Source organism: Bubalus kerabau, chromosome 13, assembly GCF_029407905.1.
Source record: "Bubalus kerabau isolate K-KA32 ecotype Philippines breed swamp buffalo chromosome 13, PCC_UOA_SB_1v2, whole genome shotgun sequence".
NCBI classification, from domain to species: Eukaryota; Metazoa; Chordata; class Mammalia; order Artiodactyla; family Bovidae; genus Bubalus; species Bubalus kerabau.
In genome coordinates, this window is record NC_073636.1 from 31,426,210 (window position 1) to 31,441,756 (window position 15,547).

General features: G+C 44.3%; 1 protein-coding gene across 6 annotated transcripts in view; it reads right to left on the minus strand.

Annotated features, from left to right (window-relative positions):
* Window positions 1–459: 459 nt before the first annotated feature.
* The window catches only part of RSU1 (Ras suppressor protein 1), a 205,115-nt gene continuing 190,027 nt past the window's right edge, over window positions 460–15,547 (minus strand). For 4 of the 6 annotated variants that reach the window (XM_055543903.1, XM_055543902.1, XM_055543912.1 and 1 more), the window contains one exon: window positions 2,260–2,829. In XM_055543903.1, coding sequence (XP_055399878.1) covers window positions 2,727–2,829 — 103 coding nt within the window. In that variant the 3' untranslated portion in view covers window positions 2,260–2,726. Of the gene's footprint in view, window positions 2,053–2,259; window positions 2,830–15,547 lie in introns of those variants that run through there. The other 2 variants (XR_008701464.1, XM_055543908.1) reach the window with 2 other exon arrangements.

Sequence of the window (15,547 nt, forward strand, 5' to 3'; positions counted from 1 at the left end):
AGCAGAGTTCTCAAAACAAAGAAATAAACTATTTTTCTTTGGGGGGTCGTATTAATACGAGATGATAAATGTTAACTAAAATGACTGTACTCATCATTTCACCATATACATAAGTCAATTCATTTATAATGTAAACCTTACACAGTGTTTGGCAAATGTATCACAATAAAACTGGGAGAATGAAGTGCAACCTTTTGAACCGTATTTCGTTAATCCACTTATTGAGTAACCAAAAAAACTGCAGGAGAAGATGTGAAAATGCACTTTGATGATAATAAAAAGAAGAAACAGAAAGCCAACTTGAGATTTTATAGTACGCTTTGTACTTAAATATATGATCACATTTTCCGGGTTGTATAATATACCGATTCTATTTTGAAAAGATACTCATTTAATATTTTCTGATTATGAAGACACACAGGATTATTACAGAGAATTTAAAGTACAGGATATAAAAAAGACGATTTAAAACATTTTAATCTACCAAGGAAATAATTTATCAGCCATAAAATTCCAGTCCATTTCCACTTGATTTTTCTGTACATACATATTATAAACACATTTCCTTTTTTTCCACAATTGGAACCACACTTCCAGTTTTTTAAGTCTTTTTTTGTTTTTGTTTCTTAATTAACTGGATAATATGATTATCTCCCTTTGCCCCTAGATGTTGTTCAATGATGTTTAATATCTAAAAGTTCATCATGTGGATACACAATTAACTCTCCTTCCATATGTGGGCATTTAGCTTTCACCACATTTCCACTGTGTCTATAAACCTATAGAAGCATTTTTCAAACAGAGCTGTGTGTGCAACTCTGACCATTTCCTCAGGATAAATTCCTAGAAATGAAAGTACTGGGTCAGAGGACACAATTTGCAAGTTCTGCTACTTATTTTCAGATTTCTACCACTTTCTGGAGAGAAATTTATATTCCCAAGAGCAGTGTATAAAGAATGTTTATCTCTTACTGCTCCTCCAGCACTTAATATTACCTTTAAAAATATATGCACATTTCTCATTGCTATGCATGTCTTATTTTTGCTTTGATTTGTATTTTTTGGATTACTCTTGAGTCTAGATGTTTTTCCCCCATGTTTCTTGAAGATTATTTTCTCTTTGTGAATTTATGTGTATTGCTCATATTTCTATCTAGAGTGTTTATCTTTAAAAAAAAAATTATTCAAGACTATACTGTGATAGTTTTTACTAAGGCTTTGTTGCTAGTTTAATTTTAGATAAAGTCTTTCCAATCAACCATAGTAGAGGTATTGTTCTTCCTGTAATTTCAAGAGCTAAAAAAAAAAAAAAAATCAATTAGAAAATTCAGACTGAGGCAAAGATGGTACCTAGAAAAATTATATCAACCAAATTTCCAAACAGGTGATGGCAGCTGGGGATTCCTCTTCCCATGGTCAATGTTTTCTCAGGAAGTTATCCTGAAGCAAGAAGTATACAGACCTTCAGTAGTGACCTCTCTGACTCAAATGCAAAGTCCATCTCAGGATTTTTGGTTGGGTTTTTGTGGGTTCCAGGGGTCCTGGTCTCAGGATTTCAACTGTAAGATGGAGAGAAGAGGATGCCGGGGTACAGACAGACAATCCACCTGAGTATGTTACATCTTCACACATCTTTTGAGACATTTCAGGGTTGGCAGTCTTTTTAGCACAAACGTTCTCCTTGGATTTGTTTCCACTGACATACATATCAACTGTAGGTAAAAACAAAGCTGCCTATCACCGATGTTAAACAATGATTTGTTGAATGATTTTGCCGCTGCAGTTTCTACTCTGGGAGTGGTACTGAGTGTGCACATTTACACGACTCCTTTGGCATCATCAAAGTCACTTAGAAGAATGCTCTCATATGAGCAGATTTTCTGCAGTGACAAGAAACAGACGAGTATTTTTCTCTCTCCGTTTCACAGCTCTCATCGACCAGCCACTGGCAGAAGTCACCATTCCTTCAGCTAAGAAATGCTGCTTTCCAAAATCCTTTGGCAAAATCTTCTAGAGATTTGTTTTTCTGCTTCTTCCTAATTTAGAAACAGTCTTCAAAGAGAGAAGAAAAAAAAAAACTGACATATCAATGTGAGAAGAAACCAACTCATTTAATTCTGCATTTCTTTCACAGAAAGTTTCAGAATTTATCATCGACGACCAATAAATTGGACGAGATAGATCATGGTGGGGTAAAAGTCAACAAGAAAAGGTATATGCCAAGATTCAATTTTTTTTTTAAATTGAAGAAACAACATGTGACACAAGTTTGATTTTATTAAAATCATTTGTAAACTGACATAATATCTCAGTGGTGAAGGAAAACTTTGAACAAAGCAAAAATAATGAGTTGTGTGAATTAACAGAAGGGTGAACAGTGTTAAGTGTGGCATTTAAATGATTACAAGATTTTAATTATTCTTTTCATAATAAGCAACTCTGTGAACATCTATTCAAGAAGTTGAAAGCTGTGCCTTCTATGGAACTTGCAGCTGAATTAAGGCTTTGTTTCCTGCCTTGGGTAATTTTAAGAAAACAAATGGAAATGGTTCGAAGAACTTATAAAAAATCCACCACCTACCGAAAGAACTTAAGGTAAGGTGGTAAGCATTAGAAAGAGAAAAACAAAACAAACACATACACAGAGTATTCATTTGTGAGACAGAAAAGAGAGAACAGAAGTAATGATGAGAGAAGTGACCGGAAGTCCAGCTCAGGCCGACCCCTTATTTATTTTTGGCTGCCAGGGGTTTCCGGCTGATCTTTTTCGATTTGTCATTATTTTTCTTCGGTGGTTCTGGGTTTGCCTGCATGTGTCTGCCGTAGAGGCTGAAAAGAGAGAGAAGGGAAACTGTGAGATCCACCTTGTGAACACAAGAGACGCTTCTCCTGGCAGATTTTCATCAACAGATTCATCTCCAGGCATATTGAGGGAGGCTATGAATACCACAAGGGCATTTTTGTTTCCTCTGGGTCATATGCTGGATTTACACATGTGCATACACACACTCTCTCTCTCTCTCTCTCTCTCTTACTCACTCCACCATGCCATGAAGTCCAATTCTGGACCAGTCTCCTGGAATCATACACTCTGTGGGCTAAGGAAGAGAGACCAGGACTAGGAAAAACGTGAGGCTCAGCTTGGCCGCTCCAGACTGAAGCTCCACAGTTCGTGAGTATTGGAATCAACAGTGACCAAAACTTGGCTGAATTGAAAAGACAGAGTGTCCCCTTAGTGCAAAGTGAGCAGCACGCCGGCCCAAGAGCCCTGGGGCTGGGTGATGCGACAGAGAGCGATGGTGTCCGAGCCTGCGCTGGCTGCTCACCCGTGATGGATGGCACTGGGGTGGCGACCACCCATCAATGCCACATTAATAAGCACCGCTGATTAAATGTTGACGAAGTACCCTATAATCACAGCCACGGCATCCATCGCGGAGCAGAGCTGGCTCTGTGGCTGAGGGGACTGAACCTGATAGCAGACAGTAATTAATCGGTAATTTATGAGTCATTCTGGTTAAACTAAATTAAAAGCCACCCGAAAGTGAAAACAGCTCAACCTTAACTCCCCTTGTTGCTATAACTGTGTCCCCGATAGAGGCCAGTGGGTGTGTCAGTGCTTCCCTAAGAGAGGCAATACCTGACCCCACACTGAACGGGGTGGACACAAACACTGACCTTCCTGTACAAGGCGCCCCATCTTCCAGGATCCACGTGGCTAACTGACACCCTCTCCTGAACTTGGCTACACTCATGCTCCCAGTGACACTGATGCTGCGGTTGATGAGCTGAGGGACAGACCTGGTGCCTGGGGTTGTCCAGTTGACGGGGCGCTTAGGCAAAGCTGGACTCTGAGTTTTGACAGGTCATACCGCAGTCTGCTTCTCCAGAGGCTTCCGAGCATCTCCTCGGAAGCAGGATCTACCAACAGTGGTCATGAACTTGGGTCTCTGTTCGCAAGAAGTCTAGAATGTAGAGTGTGGCAGCAGACTTACAAGCTGAAGAATGTGGAGTCCAGCCAGGTGCTGGGAACATTCTCCAGATAAAGGGGAGCATCAAGGAGGAACTACATGTCCTCAACACATCACATCAGAGCCTGTAAGTTAGCATTTAACGCCTGTAGAAGTTCCCTTAGAGCAGGGGTCCCCAACCTCTCAGACCTCATATCTGATGATCTGAGATGGAGCGGATAGAGTAATAATAATATGTACCATAAACGTAACATGTTTGACTCATCTGCCAACCACCATTCCCCTCACCCCACCATCCGTGCAAAAACTGTCTTCCGTGAAACCAATCCCTGGTGCCAAAAAGGTTGGAGACTGCTGATAGAAGACTTCTGAATGGAATCTAACTGAATAGAGAGGCAGGCCCAGTCCTGCCCAGCGTCCACAGCAGAAACATCCCCAAGAGAACCTGCCATCCAGGAAAATGGATCTTTAAACCTACACATGGCCCCCTCCCTACACTTTTTAAGAAAACTGGAGTGTCATTGCTTTACATACTGCATTAGTTTCTGCTGTGCAGCAAAGTGAATCAGCTCCATATACATATGTCCCCTCTCTTGGATTTCTTTCCGATCTAGGTCACCACAGAGCACTGAGTAGAGTTCCCTGCATTATATAGCAGGTTCCCACTAGCTATCTATTTTACACATGGTAGTGTATGTCAATCCTAATCTCCCAACTCAGCCCACCCTCCCTTCCCCATGTGCTGTCCATTTGCTTGCTCACTGTGTCTCTATTTCTGCTTTGCAAATAGGTTCATCTGTACTATTTTTTTAGATTCCACATACATGCATTACTCCTACACTTTAAAAGGAGAAGTTGGTTCCCCTCAAAGTCTATGTTGTAGACATTTGGTAGTCCTGGATCCAGGCAAAGAAACATTGGTTTAGGCAGAAAGGAAGGTTCAGCCAATCCGGCTTTACCACTGTTACCAGTCCCACTCCCAGTGATGCTGCTACGGCTGCTGCTAAGTCACTTCAGTCGTGTCCGACTTTGTGCAATCCCATAGACGGCAGCCCACCAGGCTCCCCCGTCCCTGGGATTCTCAAGGCAAGAACACTGGAGTGGGTTGCCATTTCCTTCTCCAATGCATGAAAGTGAAGTCGATCAGTCGTGTCCGACTCTTAGCGGCCCCATGGACCGTAGCCTACCAGGCTCCTCCGTCCATGGGATTTTCCAGGCAAGAGTACTGGAGTGGGTGCCATTGCCTTCTCTGACTCCCAGTGATGTCCCTGTCCTAATTCCCCAGAACTTGCTGTTGTCACCTTACATGACCAAAGGGACTCTGCAGAGGAAATGGGGTTAAGGACCTTGAGGTGGAAAGATGGTTTTGCATTTTCTAGGGGGTTCCAACTTGTGCACCCCTTCCCCCACCCTGCCAGCTTCTCTCCTGGATGCACCAGAATAGGGAGAGCAAACTGAGCCAAAGGAGAGCTGTGTGTTACATTCTTCACCTATATCAGACAAGCTGATCCTCCCATAGCGTCTGCCCCTCTCCTCCTCCTCCTCCAGGATGCTGCTTTCCTAAAGATTAGCAGCTTAGTGCTACAGCCGGATGTGCACAAGGGGACCTGGGGGTGGGGGTGGGGCTCTGGTCTCCCAAGCTCCTCCCACCTGGCACGAAGCCAAGGTCTGACTGTTTTGAGCACCCACAAAGGCATCTATGGTCTCAGCATCTTCCACTGTAATCACTTTCTCACAGCTTCAGGGTCTCTCCCTTACTTTCCAAACTCTTATCACTATATTCATTCTTGCTCACAGATAACATCCAACTGTAAGGATCACAAAAATCTGTAGATACACAGCTCCCTCGTTTGTGAACTTGGAAACCTGGTAAAGACTCAGGGGCTGGGAAAGTGGTATCAAGAGAAAAAAAGAGTTCAGAGGAGAGAGAAGAGATGAAAGACTCAATGAGGGCCTGCTACGCACCACACCCTGAACACCCAGGCATGGAAGCCTTCTTGGAAGGAGTGGCGGTGTTGCCAGGCCCTGACAACGGTCACGAAGCAAAGTCATTTCAGCAGGTGTGCCAAAGCTGCCTGGGGCTCAACAAGGCGCCTCTATTCAGGAAGGAACTAGAATGTTCCAACCTTTCATCGCCTGCCTTTTTAGACTCAGACCCCACTGTGTGCCAGGCCTTCCTGGGGCTACACAGCAAGCCACTCACTACAAAGTGTCGAAAGGGAGACTGAAAAGTCTCAGTTTGCCACTTATGAGCTGTCAGTTCTAGGCACGTGATTAGCAAGCCTCATCCCCACCGTGCCTTCGTTTCTTCATCTGTTAAAGAAAAAATGATGTTGTTTTCTCACAGGGTGGCCGTAATGCTGAGGTAAACCGGGCACCAGGGCATGACATGGGGTTAGAGTGATTAAATAAAGATAATTATATGATTACTTCTCTAGGGCTTTTTCCTCCAAAAAATAACATGGTATTTTCTACAGACACCAAATCTCCAAGCATATATGGAAGAAAGGTTTGGGTCCTCTTTGAAGAAAGCGACTCAGGCTAAAGGCACTGTCCCACTTCCTCCATGAGTCACCAGCGGATGACTCTGCCCTGCGGATCCTCTCCCCGCTCCAGCTGTGTGCCAGATGACAGCGCGTTTCACTCTCATCTGTAGACTGGATCCATCAGAGCAATCATTCCCACCTGCAGATGTGGCTCTGGCCGGGCAGGAAGGATGAGCATCTCGGGGTCCCAAGTCTTGGATTCCCTCAGCTATTCATATTAGCCCTGGGGCCTCTGTTCAGTAAGTGTAGGGGGCAGAATAATGGCCCCTCAAAATGTCCACATCCTGATCCCAGAGACCTTGGGGTCTGTAACCTTATACTGCTAAAGGGACAGTGCAGAGCTGACTAAGGACTTGAAAAAAATTTTTCTTGGAGCTGACTGTTGCGTTAGTTTCTGCTGTATAGCAAAGCCAGTCAGTTACAGGTATTCATATATTCCCTCCTTTTTTTTGGGATTTCCTTCCCATTGAGGTCACCACAGAGCACTGAGTAGGGTTCCTGAGTTCTACAGTAGGTTCTCATTAGCTATCCATTTTATATGTAGTATCAATAGTGTGTATGTGTCAGTCCCAATCTCCCAATTCATCCCATCTTTTCTTCCCCCTTTGGTATCCATGTTTGTTCTCTACATCTTTGTCTCTATTTTTGCTTTGCAAACAGGTTCATAGATGGAGAGATGATCCTGGGTTATCTGGGTGGGGCCAACATAATCCCAGGCATCCTCTTAAGAGGGGAGATGGGGGTGCTGGAGGGGCAGTCAGGGATGCTCAGATGCTGGCTTTGATGAAGGAGGAAGGGACTGCCAGTTGAGAACTACAGGCAGGCTCTAGACCCCAGAAAGGGAGGAAACACATTCTTGCCTAGAGCCTCCAAAAGACGAAACCCTGCTGAAAACCTAAATTTCAGACTTCTGACTCCCAGAACTGTGAGAGAATATATTTGTTCTGTTTTTGGCTGCTAGGTTGGTGTTGATGTTTAGTGGCTAAGTCATGTCTGACTCTTCTGCAACCCCATGTACTACAGCCTGCCAGGCTCCTCTGCCCATGAAATTTCCCCAGCAAGAACACTGGAGTAGGTTTTCATTTCCTCCTCTAGGGGATCTTCCCGACCCAGGGATAGAACCCGAGCTTCCTGTGTTGGCAGGTGGATTCTCTACCACTGAATCACCAGGGAAGCCCTTTTTGGCCACTAAGATCATCTTAATTTGTTATCCGCAGCAACAGGGAACCAATACAGTAACTCAATCTCTCTGGGGCTGTCTGTGAGGGATTTTACGTAGTTTTAGCAGGAGAAATTTTCTTCTGGGGTAGCAACTCCCTGACAAGAAAGAAAAGTTAAGAACTAAGTTGCAGAAAGGCCACAGAAGGAGAGTCTCCAAGGAAAAATGGGTGCTGTCTACTAGAAGAGGAGGAGGTGGGCAGGCCAACTATCCCCTCTCTGCTACAGTGAGACAGGATGGGCCTGGCTCCCTCTATGCGCTGAAGCTGATAGTCATGGTCCATGTTTGAAATGCATCCAGAATTTAATTTACAGATGTGACAGTGACAAGATGGATAGCTCCATGCCTCTGAAAGGAGTCCTATCACGTGCAGTTATGCGCAGGGCCACATGGGGAAGCGCCAGGTTGACTGGGAGGCAGAGGAGCCCAGGGGAGAGCAAAGCCCAGAGTCTTTACGGGTGGTTTCACAGAAAGGAATGGGTGAAACAGGGTAGGTGAATAATTTGATTAAAATCTCAGAGCCTAGAGCTAAAGAAGTGATCTCCAGTTGCCCAGTGCCTGGATCAGGGGGAATATTGGCTTGGTGCATCAGAGTTAGAGAAAAGAGGTGGTTAGGATTGGGGCTTGGGGTTGGTTGGCTTGGATATGAAAGGCATGCTAAAGGATGAACTGTTCGCTCCTCTGGGAATGAGGAGCATTCTCCCTCACCAGCATCATTAAATACAGGAAGTGAAAAACAGGACTGATCTATGCAACCTGCAGCCTTCAGGATGGATTTCTGTCCTCCTGACCTTCCCATACTCTCCTCTTATTATGTAACTTCCACCTCCTTGATCTTCGAAGATTTCAACTAACCCTTGGATCCTGGCACAAGATGCTTCTTGATGAGCACATCCCTTCAGCGATCTGCTCAGGTGGTACCCATCATCTGGCCCTACAAGAGCCCTGGCTCACTGCATGGGGGATTCTGGAGGACAGTCCTGGGGTTTCAAGCATCTGCATTCCTGAACCCTGTTTGCTCCAAAGGACGTGTGACATTGAGCAGGTGACTAACTTGCCATAGTCTGACGTCTTCATCTGCAAAATGATGAAAACTGCTACCTTGAAGGGCTTGTGGGGGGAGATTAAATCAGACACGGACAGGGTCTCGTATGCAGGCACAGAACAGCTGTTCCAGAGCAACAGCCATCACCTTTAACCTCTCATGAAGGCCTAAGACCCAGGCTAAGCTGGCCAATTCCTCCTGCTTCCCAGACACTGCCTCTGAGCACAGCCAGGAGTTCAGCTTTGCCATCATGAGCTCGGGGCGGGCAGACTCTACCTTGGGAAGGCTTCTGGGGGCACTGAAATCTGGTCATGCTAGTGTGAGAGCTCTGACAAGGAAGACTGGCTCCCTGTCACGGATGGGGCTGCAGCATCCGTCACCAGTGGGTGAAGTGATCAGTTCAGAATACGGAGTGAACCTGTGGCACAGAGTCTTGGAAAATCTTCTCTCCTCTGAAAGCTGGGGTCTACAGAGGATGACTGGGAGCTGTTCATGGAAGGAAGAAAATCAACAGAGAACCAGTTAAAGTGATAGGAAAGGATGAATTATGCTCAGGAGTCTGATGAACAGACTTCTGACAGTGAAGAGAATCCTCAAAGGCGAGATGCCTATGGATGACCTGTGCTGCGGGTGATGAACGAGGCAGCATCACTTAGCTCATGAGGGCTCTTGTCTGGTCCCTGTGGGAGAGGACCCTGACCACAGCAGCTGTCTGTAGAATCCCAGCCGAAGATCAGCTCTGGAGGGTTCATCATGAAATGATACCATGAACAGTAGAGGTCACCAGCCTGGTCACTTGAGAGGCATCGTGTTAAAGTTGTCTGCACACTGGCTCCCGACACTCCGCACAACTCAACACCCCTGCCTGGTGACATCTAAGATGGCACAGCAAACAATTTCAGCCCACGAGAATGAGAATACATTTATTTCTCAGCAAACATTATACTGAGTAGTAGCTGAGCACCGAAGAATTGATGCTTTTGAACTGTGGTGTTGGAGAAGACTCTTGAGAGTCCCTTGGACTGCAAGGAGATCCAACCAGTCCATTCTAAAGGAGATCAGCCCCGGGATTTCTTTGGAAGGCATGATGCTATAGCAGCTGAAACTCCAGTACTTTGGCCACCTCATGAGAAGAGTTGACTCATTGGAAAAGACTCTGATGCTGGGAGGGATTGGGGGCAAGAGGAAAAGGGGACGACAGAGGATGAGATGACTGGATGGCATCACTGACTCGATGGACATGAGTCTGAGTGAACTCCGGGAGTTGGTGATGGACAGGGAGGCCTGGTGTGCTGCGATTCATGGGGTCGCAAAGAGTCGGACACGACTGAGCGACTGATCTGATCTGATCTGATGATATGCATGCTCTTCTATTATTCGTGGGTATATTTATTTAACATGGGCATATTCATTTTGCGGGAAAAAGAAATCATTTGAGTTTTACTGTTTCTGTTCAATCCAAGGGTCTCATTCAGACCCTCACACCCCTTCATGACTGCAACAATGAACACCACTGGGGACCGCATTTTTCCTTCTTGAAAAGTCTCCTCCCCCGGCTCCAATGCACTATCCTTGCTCTTATTTTTCCCCTGGACAATTCTATAGTCCTTGTGTTTTTGCTTTTAGCTCATTGTATTCTCTTCCCTAAACCAATCATCTGATTTTGTAGCTTCAATGAGTATCTCTGAGTATGAGCCCTCCAAATCACTGCCATCTTCAACCCTTGCTACACCAAAACTCCCACCTGTACACTGAACCATTAAACCCAACCAAATGCACACAACAGTTCCCTACCCCAATTCCTCAACGTCCCTCTAATGTCTCCAGACCTCCAGGATCAAAATGATGAGGTCATTCTGGCACCTGCCTCTTTTTTCAGTCACCCTATTAATTTGATTTCATCCTCCTCTACCATAGAAATTCTGTCTGTGGCAAGGGAGGATCTGAAGCTCCAAGCAAAGCTATATGTACCTTTTTTCAGCTGAAAAGTGAACACAGCTTTCATCAGCTTCTCAAAAGGTTCACAACTCAATGGATTAATAAGATGCTTCATGGTATTTATTCTTATATCATCCTATGATTTTATTCATTCTCTTTTCCTTCTACCCTAAAATATGGCCATTAGATTAGTGTTAACAGGTTCCTTCTCGGTCTCCATTTTTTGGGCCATGCTGTGCAACTTATGGGATCTCAGATCCTCAACCTGAGATTGAACCCAGGTCCCTGCAGTGAAAACACCAAGTCCCAATCACCAGAGAATTCCCCCTTCCTGATCTCCTTGATAACAATTCCTTCCTTCCTTCAATGTGTCCTACACACAACTGACAGAATTCTCTCTCCTTTGTTTATGCATGGCAAGCAGCATCCACTACCCACGGGGTCAAGTACCCAGCCTGGTATGTGACTGAGTATCCACTGAACATGCCACGTAATGCCTACCCAGCCAGATTTCATCTCTCTCTGTTCACTAGCAGACCAAATGCAGAAACCTGGTCTGGAGGAAGGCAGTGTAGAGTGCAGGAAAGGTAGGCTGAATGTTAGCTTTGCCACCTATCAACTCAGTAACCTTAGAGTCTGATATCATTCTGGAATCTCTGTTTATTGAAAACTGGGAACATCTGCATACTGCCTACACCTTGCAGGTGATTTGAAAAACCTTTTGAGTGCTAAACCCATCTAAGGCCTTTGTCAGCCAGGATTCCTTCTGGTCTCAGTTTTTGGCTGATTTGTGTAACTATTGCCTGGAATGCCCACCCTCCTCCTTTCTACAACTCAGATCTCATCCACATATTCAGGCTTTTCACAGCTTTCTCTGCTCTGCCCCCTGTTCAATTTCTGCCTTCACAATTTTCTGTGGTGTTTATTGAGATTTCATCGTTAAGTCCTTCAGAATAGACAAAGTAATTTCTGCTCTTGACTGTTATTTCCAAGGACTAGTAGAGTGCCTTGATCAGGACACATGGTAGATATGGTCACCATGCAGTCAGCATTCACTACCACAACTAGCCAAGAAAGAAGGGCTTTCATTATGTTCATTTTCCAAACGAGGAAACTCAGGATTAGAAGAAGGTTCAGATCACCCCCAGGTAATGACCCCAAAGTTCAAATTCTCTAGGCATTAAGTATATGGGCTTTCCTGGTGGCTCAGTGTAAAGGCTCTGTCTGCAATACAAGAGACATGGGCTTGCTCCCTGGGTCAGAAAGAGTCCCTGAAGAAGGGAACGGCAACCCACTCCAGTATTCTTGCCTGGGAAATCTCATGGACAAAGGAGCCTGGCGGACTGCAGTCAGTGGGGTTGCCGGAGCTGGACAAGACTTAGCAACTAAACCACCAACCGTCACCACCAGCATCTTTCTGGATTTCTCAGTTTTGTCCTCTTCATCAGCCTACCATTTCCTCAAGGGTGGGGACAGCAGACTTCACTTCTTTTGTATTCTACATGCGCAAGGCACTGCTGGAAGCACATTGTGTGCTATGTAAATATTATGTTTCAGAATGCCAGGTATATGAGAGGTACAATATGCTGTGCTGAAGTCATTTGCTCCTGTCATATGCCTCCCTCCTGTTGTTTTGGGTGTTTCCATGGAAAGTCCTTATACAGACCAAGAAAAGAACCAATTTGAAAAATCTCAGTATATGGCCAGTGACAATAATGGAGAGAAATCATTCTGTGTCTAATCTGTAATCTTATGGTAGGATGCTAAATTTAAAATCTCTGCAAATAAATCTGTGGACAAAGTGTGAAGCCCAGATTATTAATAAGCATTTGCCATATCTTTATTTATCCTATCTAGCAGCTTCTGAGGGGTTGGTGACAGAACCTTAGCACTTAAATTGCTGAGTCTTAAAGAAAAAAAGGGAACAGTTACCATATTCCCATGAGAAGTCTCATTAATTCAAAAGGCAATGATTTTTTGAGATCAAACCTCCAAGAGATGGTTCCATGAAATTCACTAGCACCAGGAGGTGTCTTTCACATTCTCCATTATAACCCTCACTGCTCTCTGCCCCCAACATATAGTGTAAAGAGAAATTATCCACATACATGTGTGCAAACAGCATCTGTATAAATAGCCAAGAAGAATCTGTAGCTGGCTTAGGACAGATATTAAACTACACAAAAAAATACAAAACGTGAGGCAGATTTTAAAAATACCCCATACATTCTAGACTAACTATCTGCCCCATTGGAGGAGAGAAATGAGGATTCTGGCAGAACAAAACTAACAATCTCATGCACAAAAGATGCTCATTAAACTTCATCATCCTGTCTACTCTAATGATGCTTTTACTTAATAAAAATTCCCCAAGCAGTTGCAAGGATATTAGGCAAGGTCTTTGGTTATGTATCAGAGGTCTGAGCTGTCACCAGCAAGCATGCAGTTCGGGGGGTAAGGCTCCCTGGGGAAGGAGCAAATACAGCTTTCACAGAATACATGCAGAGAAAAATCAATAACTGCAACTTGCTTCCCTGCTTAAGCATTTAAGAGAATAGGTAATCCTTTTAAATTAAACTGCAAAGTGCTAAATGTTGCAATTTCCAGAATAAACTAAAAAACAAAGGAAAACAGGAGGAAGAGCATTCTTGTAAGTTTTCTAAGCAAGCTACTTCCTTAACAGACTCCAGACCTGGAGTACTGGACAATATTTTTTATGAAAAGAATTATTTTGATATCATTACGTTGAGGCTGCATAGGTGTCTATGTGTTGTTAATACACAAACCTATTTATAGATACAAGGAAGGAAGTGACAAGCATTTCTTTATTTTGTTGTTGTTTTCTATTTTTTGACTGTGCCACGTGGCATAGCATGTAGGACCTTGGTTCCCTGACCAGTGATCGAACCTCTGAGCCCTACAGTAGAAGTCCATTAATGAATGGACTGCCAGGAAGTCCCAAGAAATTATTTCTATTACATGCATGTAATACCACCAAAAATTATTCCTAAGAAAACATTACTATTAAAATTCACAATCTTGATATGCATGTGTGTAACTGATTTACCTTGCTATACACCTGAAACAGCACTATAAATCAACTACAGTCCAACACAAATTAAAAAAAAAAATTCACTAACTAGAATCTGGCTCTCAAAAGCTAAACAGTAATTATCTAATAGATCCCTTAACATGAACAGCTAGATGATAATTCTATATAATCACAAATTATTACTTCTGTCCACATTATACAACCCATTTTAAATTTCATGTCCAGTCAATACAGAGTTGGCTGGAGAGAGATGAGAGTTGGTGCAAGAATGAGGTATGACCCCAAAACTTAAAGGCAGAATGGTTGCCCTCTGTGTGTTAAATGATTATGTCAACACAAATGAACCAAAGCAGAACTCAGAAAGTCTTCCCAAGAAACATCAGCACAACTCAGGCCAGCGAGATTTGATTAGAAGCCAGCCAAAGGAATGAACAAAGCTGGAGAGAGACCCTGTGCATCAGAAGACCGGTGGTGTGCTTCAGCACCTCCAACAGTGGGGTAGACGCAGGCAGTGGGCATCTATGGGACCCAGCTGGGAGTTCTGTGGGCACCTTGATAATGTCTGTAAGTGCAGGAAGAGGAAATAAACATGGCGCCACTGTGGCACTTCCAAGGCTTCACGGTACAGCTGGGCCACCTCCCTGCCTTCTGCCTTGACCCTCCATGTTCCCAATCTCTAGCACACGGGCAAACAAATTAGGCCTCTGCCCATTTCCGAGGTCCGTACATCTATTCCCTTTGTTCAGAATGCTTCTCTCCAGGTCTCCGGAAGAACGGCACTCGTACCATCCCTGTTGTACAGGTTAGGGAAAGGACACAGAGAACTTCAATAACTTTGGTTTCAAAACAATTCAGTCTCAACCCTCTCCCTTTACTCTGGGTGCAGACACCGGTTCGCACATGAGCCTGTGACCAACCTGTGCCAACCACAGAAAGACCCAAGATCTTACCTCAAGCTATTGGGAAGAAGAGCCCTTTCTTTTGAGTTGAATTAGGAGCCTAGATCTGCTGCTGGCCATGGTGGCATCTGAGAAGAGAGCTTGCCTGGGAAAGAAACCAGCAGGCAAAGCAGAACTGCAAGATGGAGGGAAATGGAGTCCAGAGACATTGAGTCCATGCTCATGCCATGCCTTAAAAAACCTATTTACTGTATCGCTGGATTATTAGTAATATAACTTTCTTCTAACACTTTGTGTTTGTTGCATTCCAAGAACACTGAGCCCTGAATGACACATCACTCTGATCTACTTCAAATGTGAGTTCCTAAGAGACTCTTTTTGCCCACATTCTCTCTCTTTAACCACATTTGTTTCCTTCATATCACAGTCACAATATAATGATTTTGATTATTATTAATTGTTTGCCACCTTCTTTAATGGAAGATGAACTCCAAGGACAGGCATCTTGTCTTCACTAGTATCCCCTCTGCCCGGTGCACCACGGGCACACGATTGTTTGCCGACTGACGGAAGCACCCATCAGTGCACTTACTAGGGTGCACGGCAACATCCAGCTCCCGAGTCTCCTACCAGCCGGGTCACTAGAGCCTCTGAGGCAGGAGCTGTCTTAATCCTTTTGTTTCTCCAGTGCTGGCCACACACTAGCCACCAAATAAACATCTACGGGTGGACTGAAAGAATATATTTATAAAAAATATTCTTAACTGTAGGATAATTACTTTATAATGGTGTGATGGTTTCTGCCATACAGCAATATGAACTGCCACAGATGTATGTATGTCCCCTCCCTCTGAAAGCCCCCCTCCCTCCCCCTCCC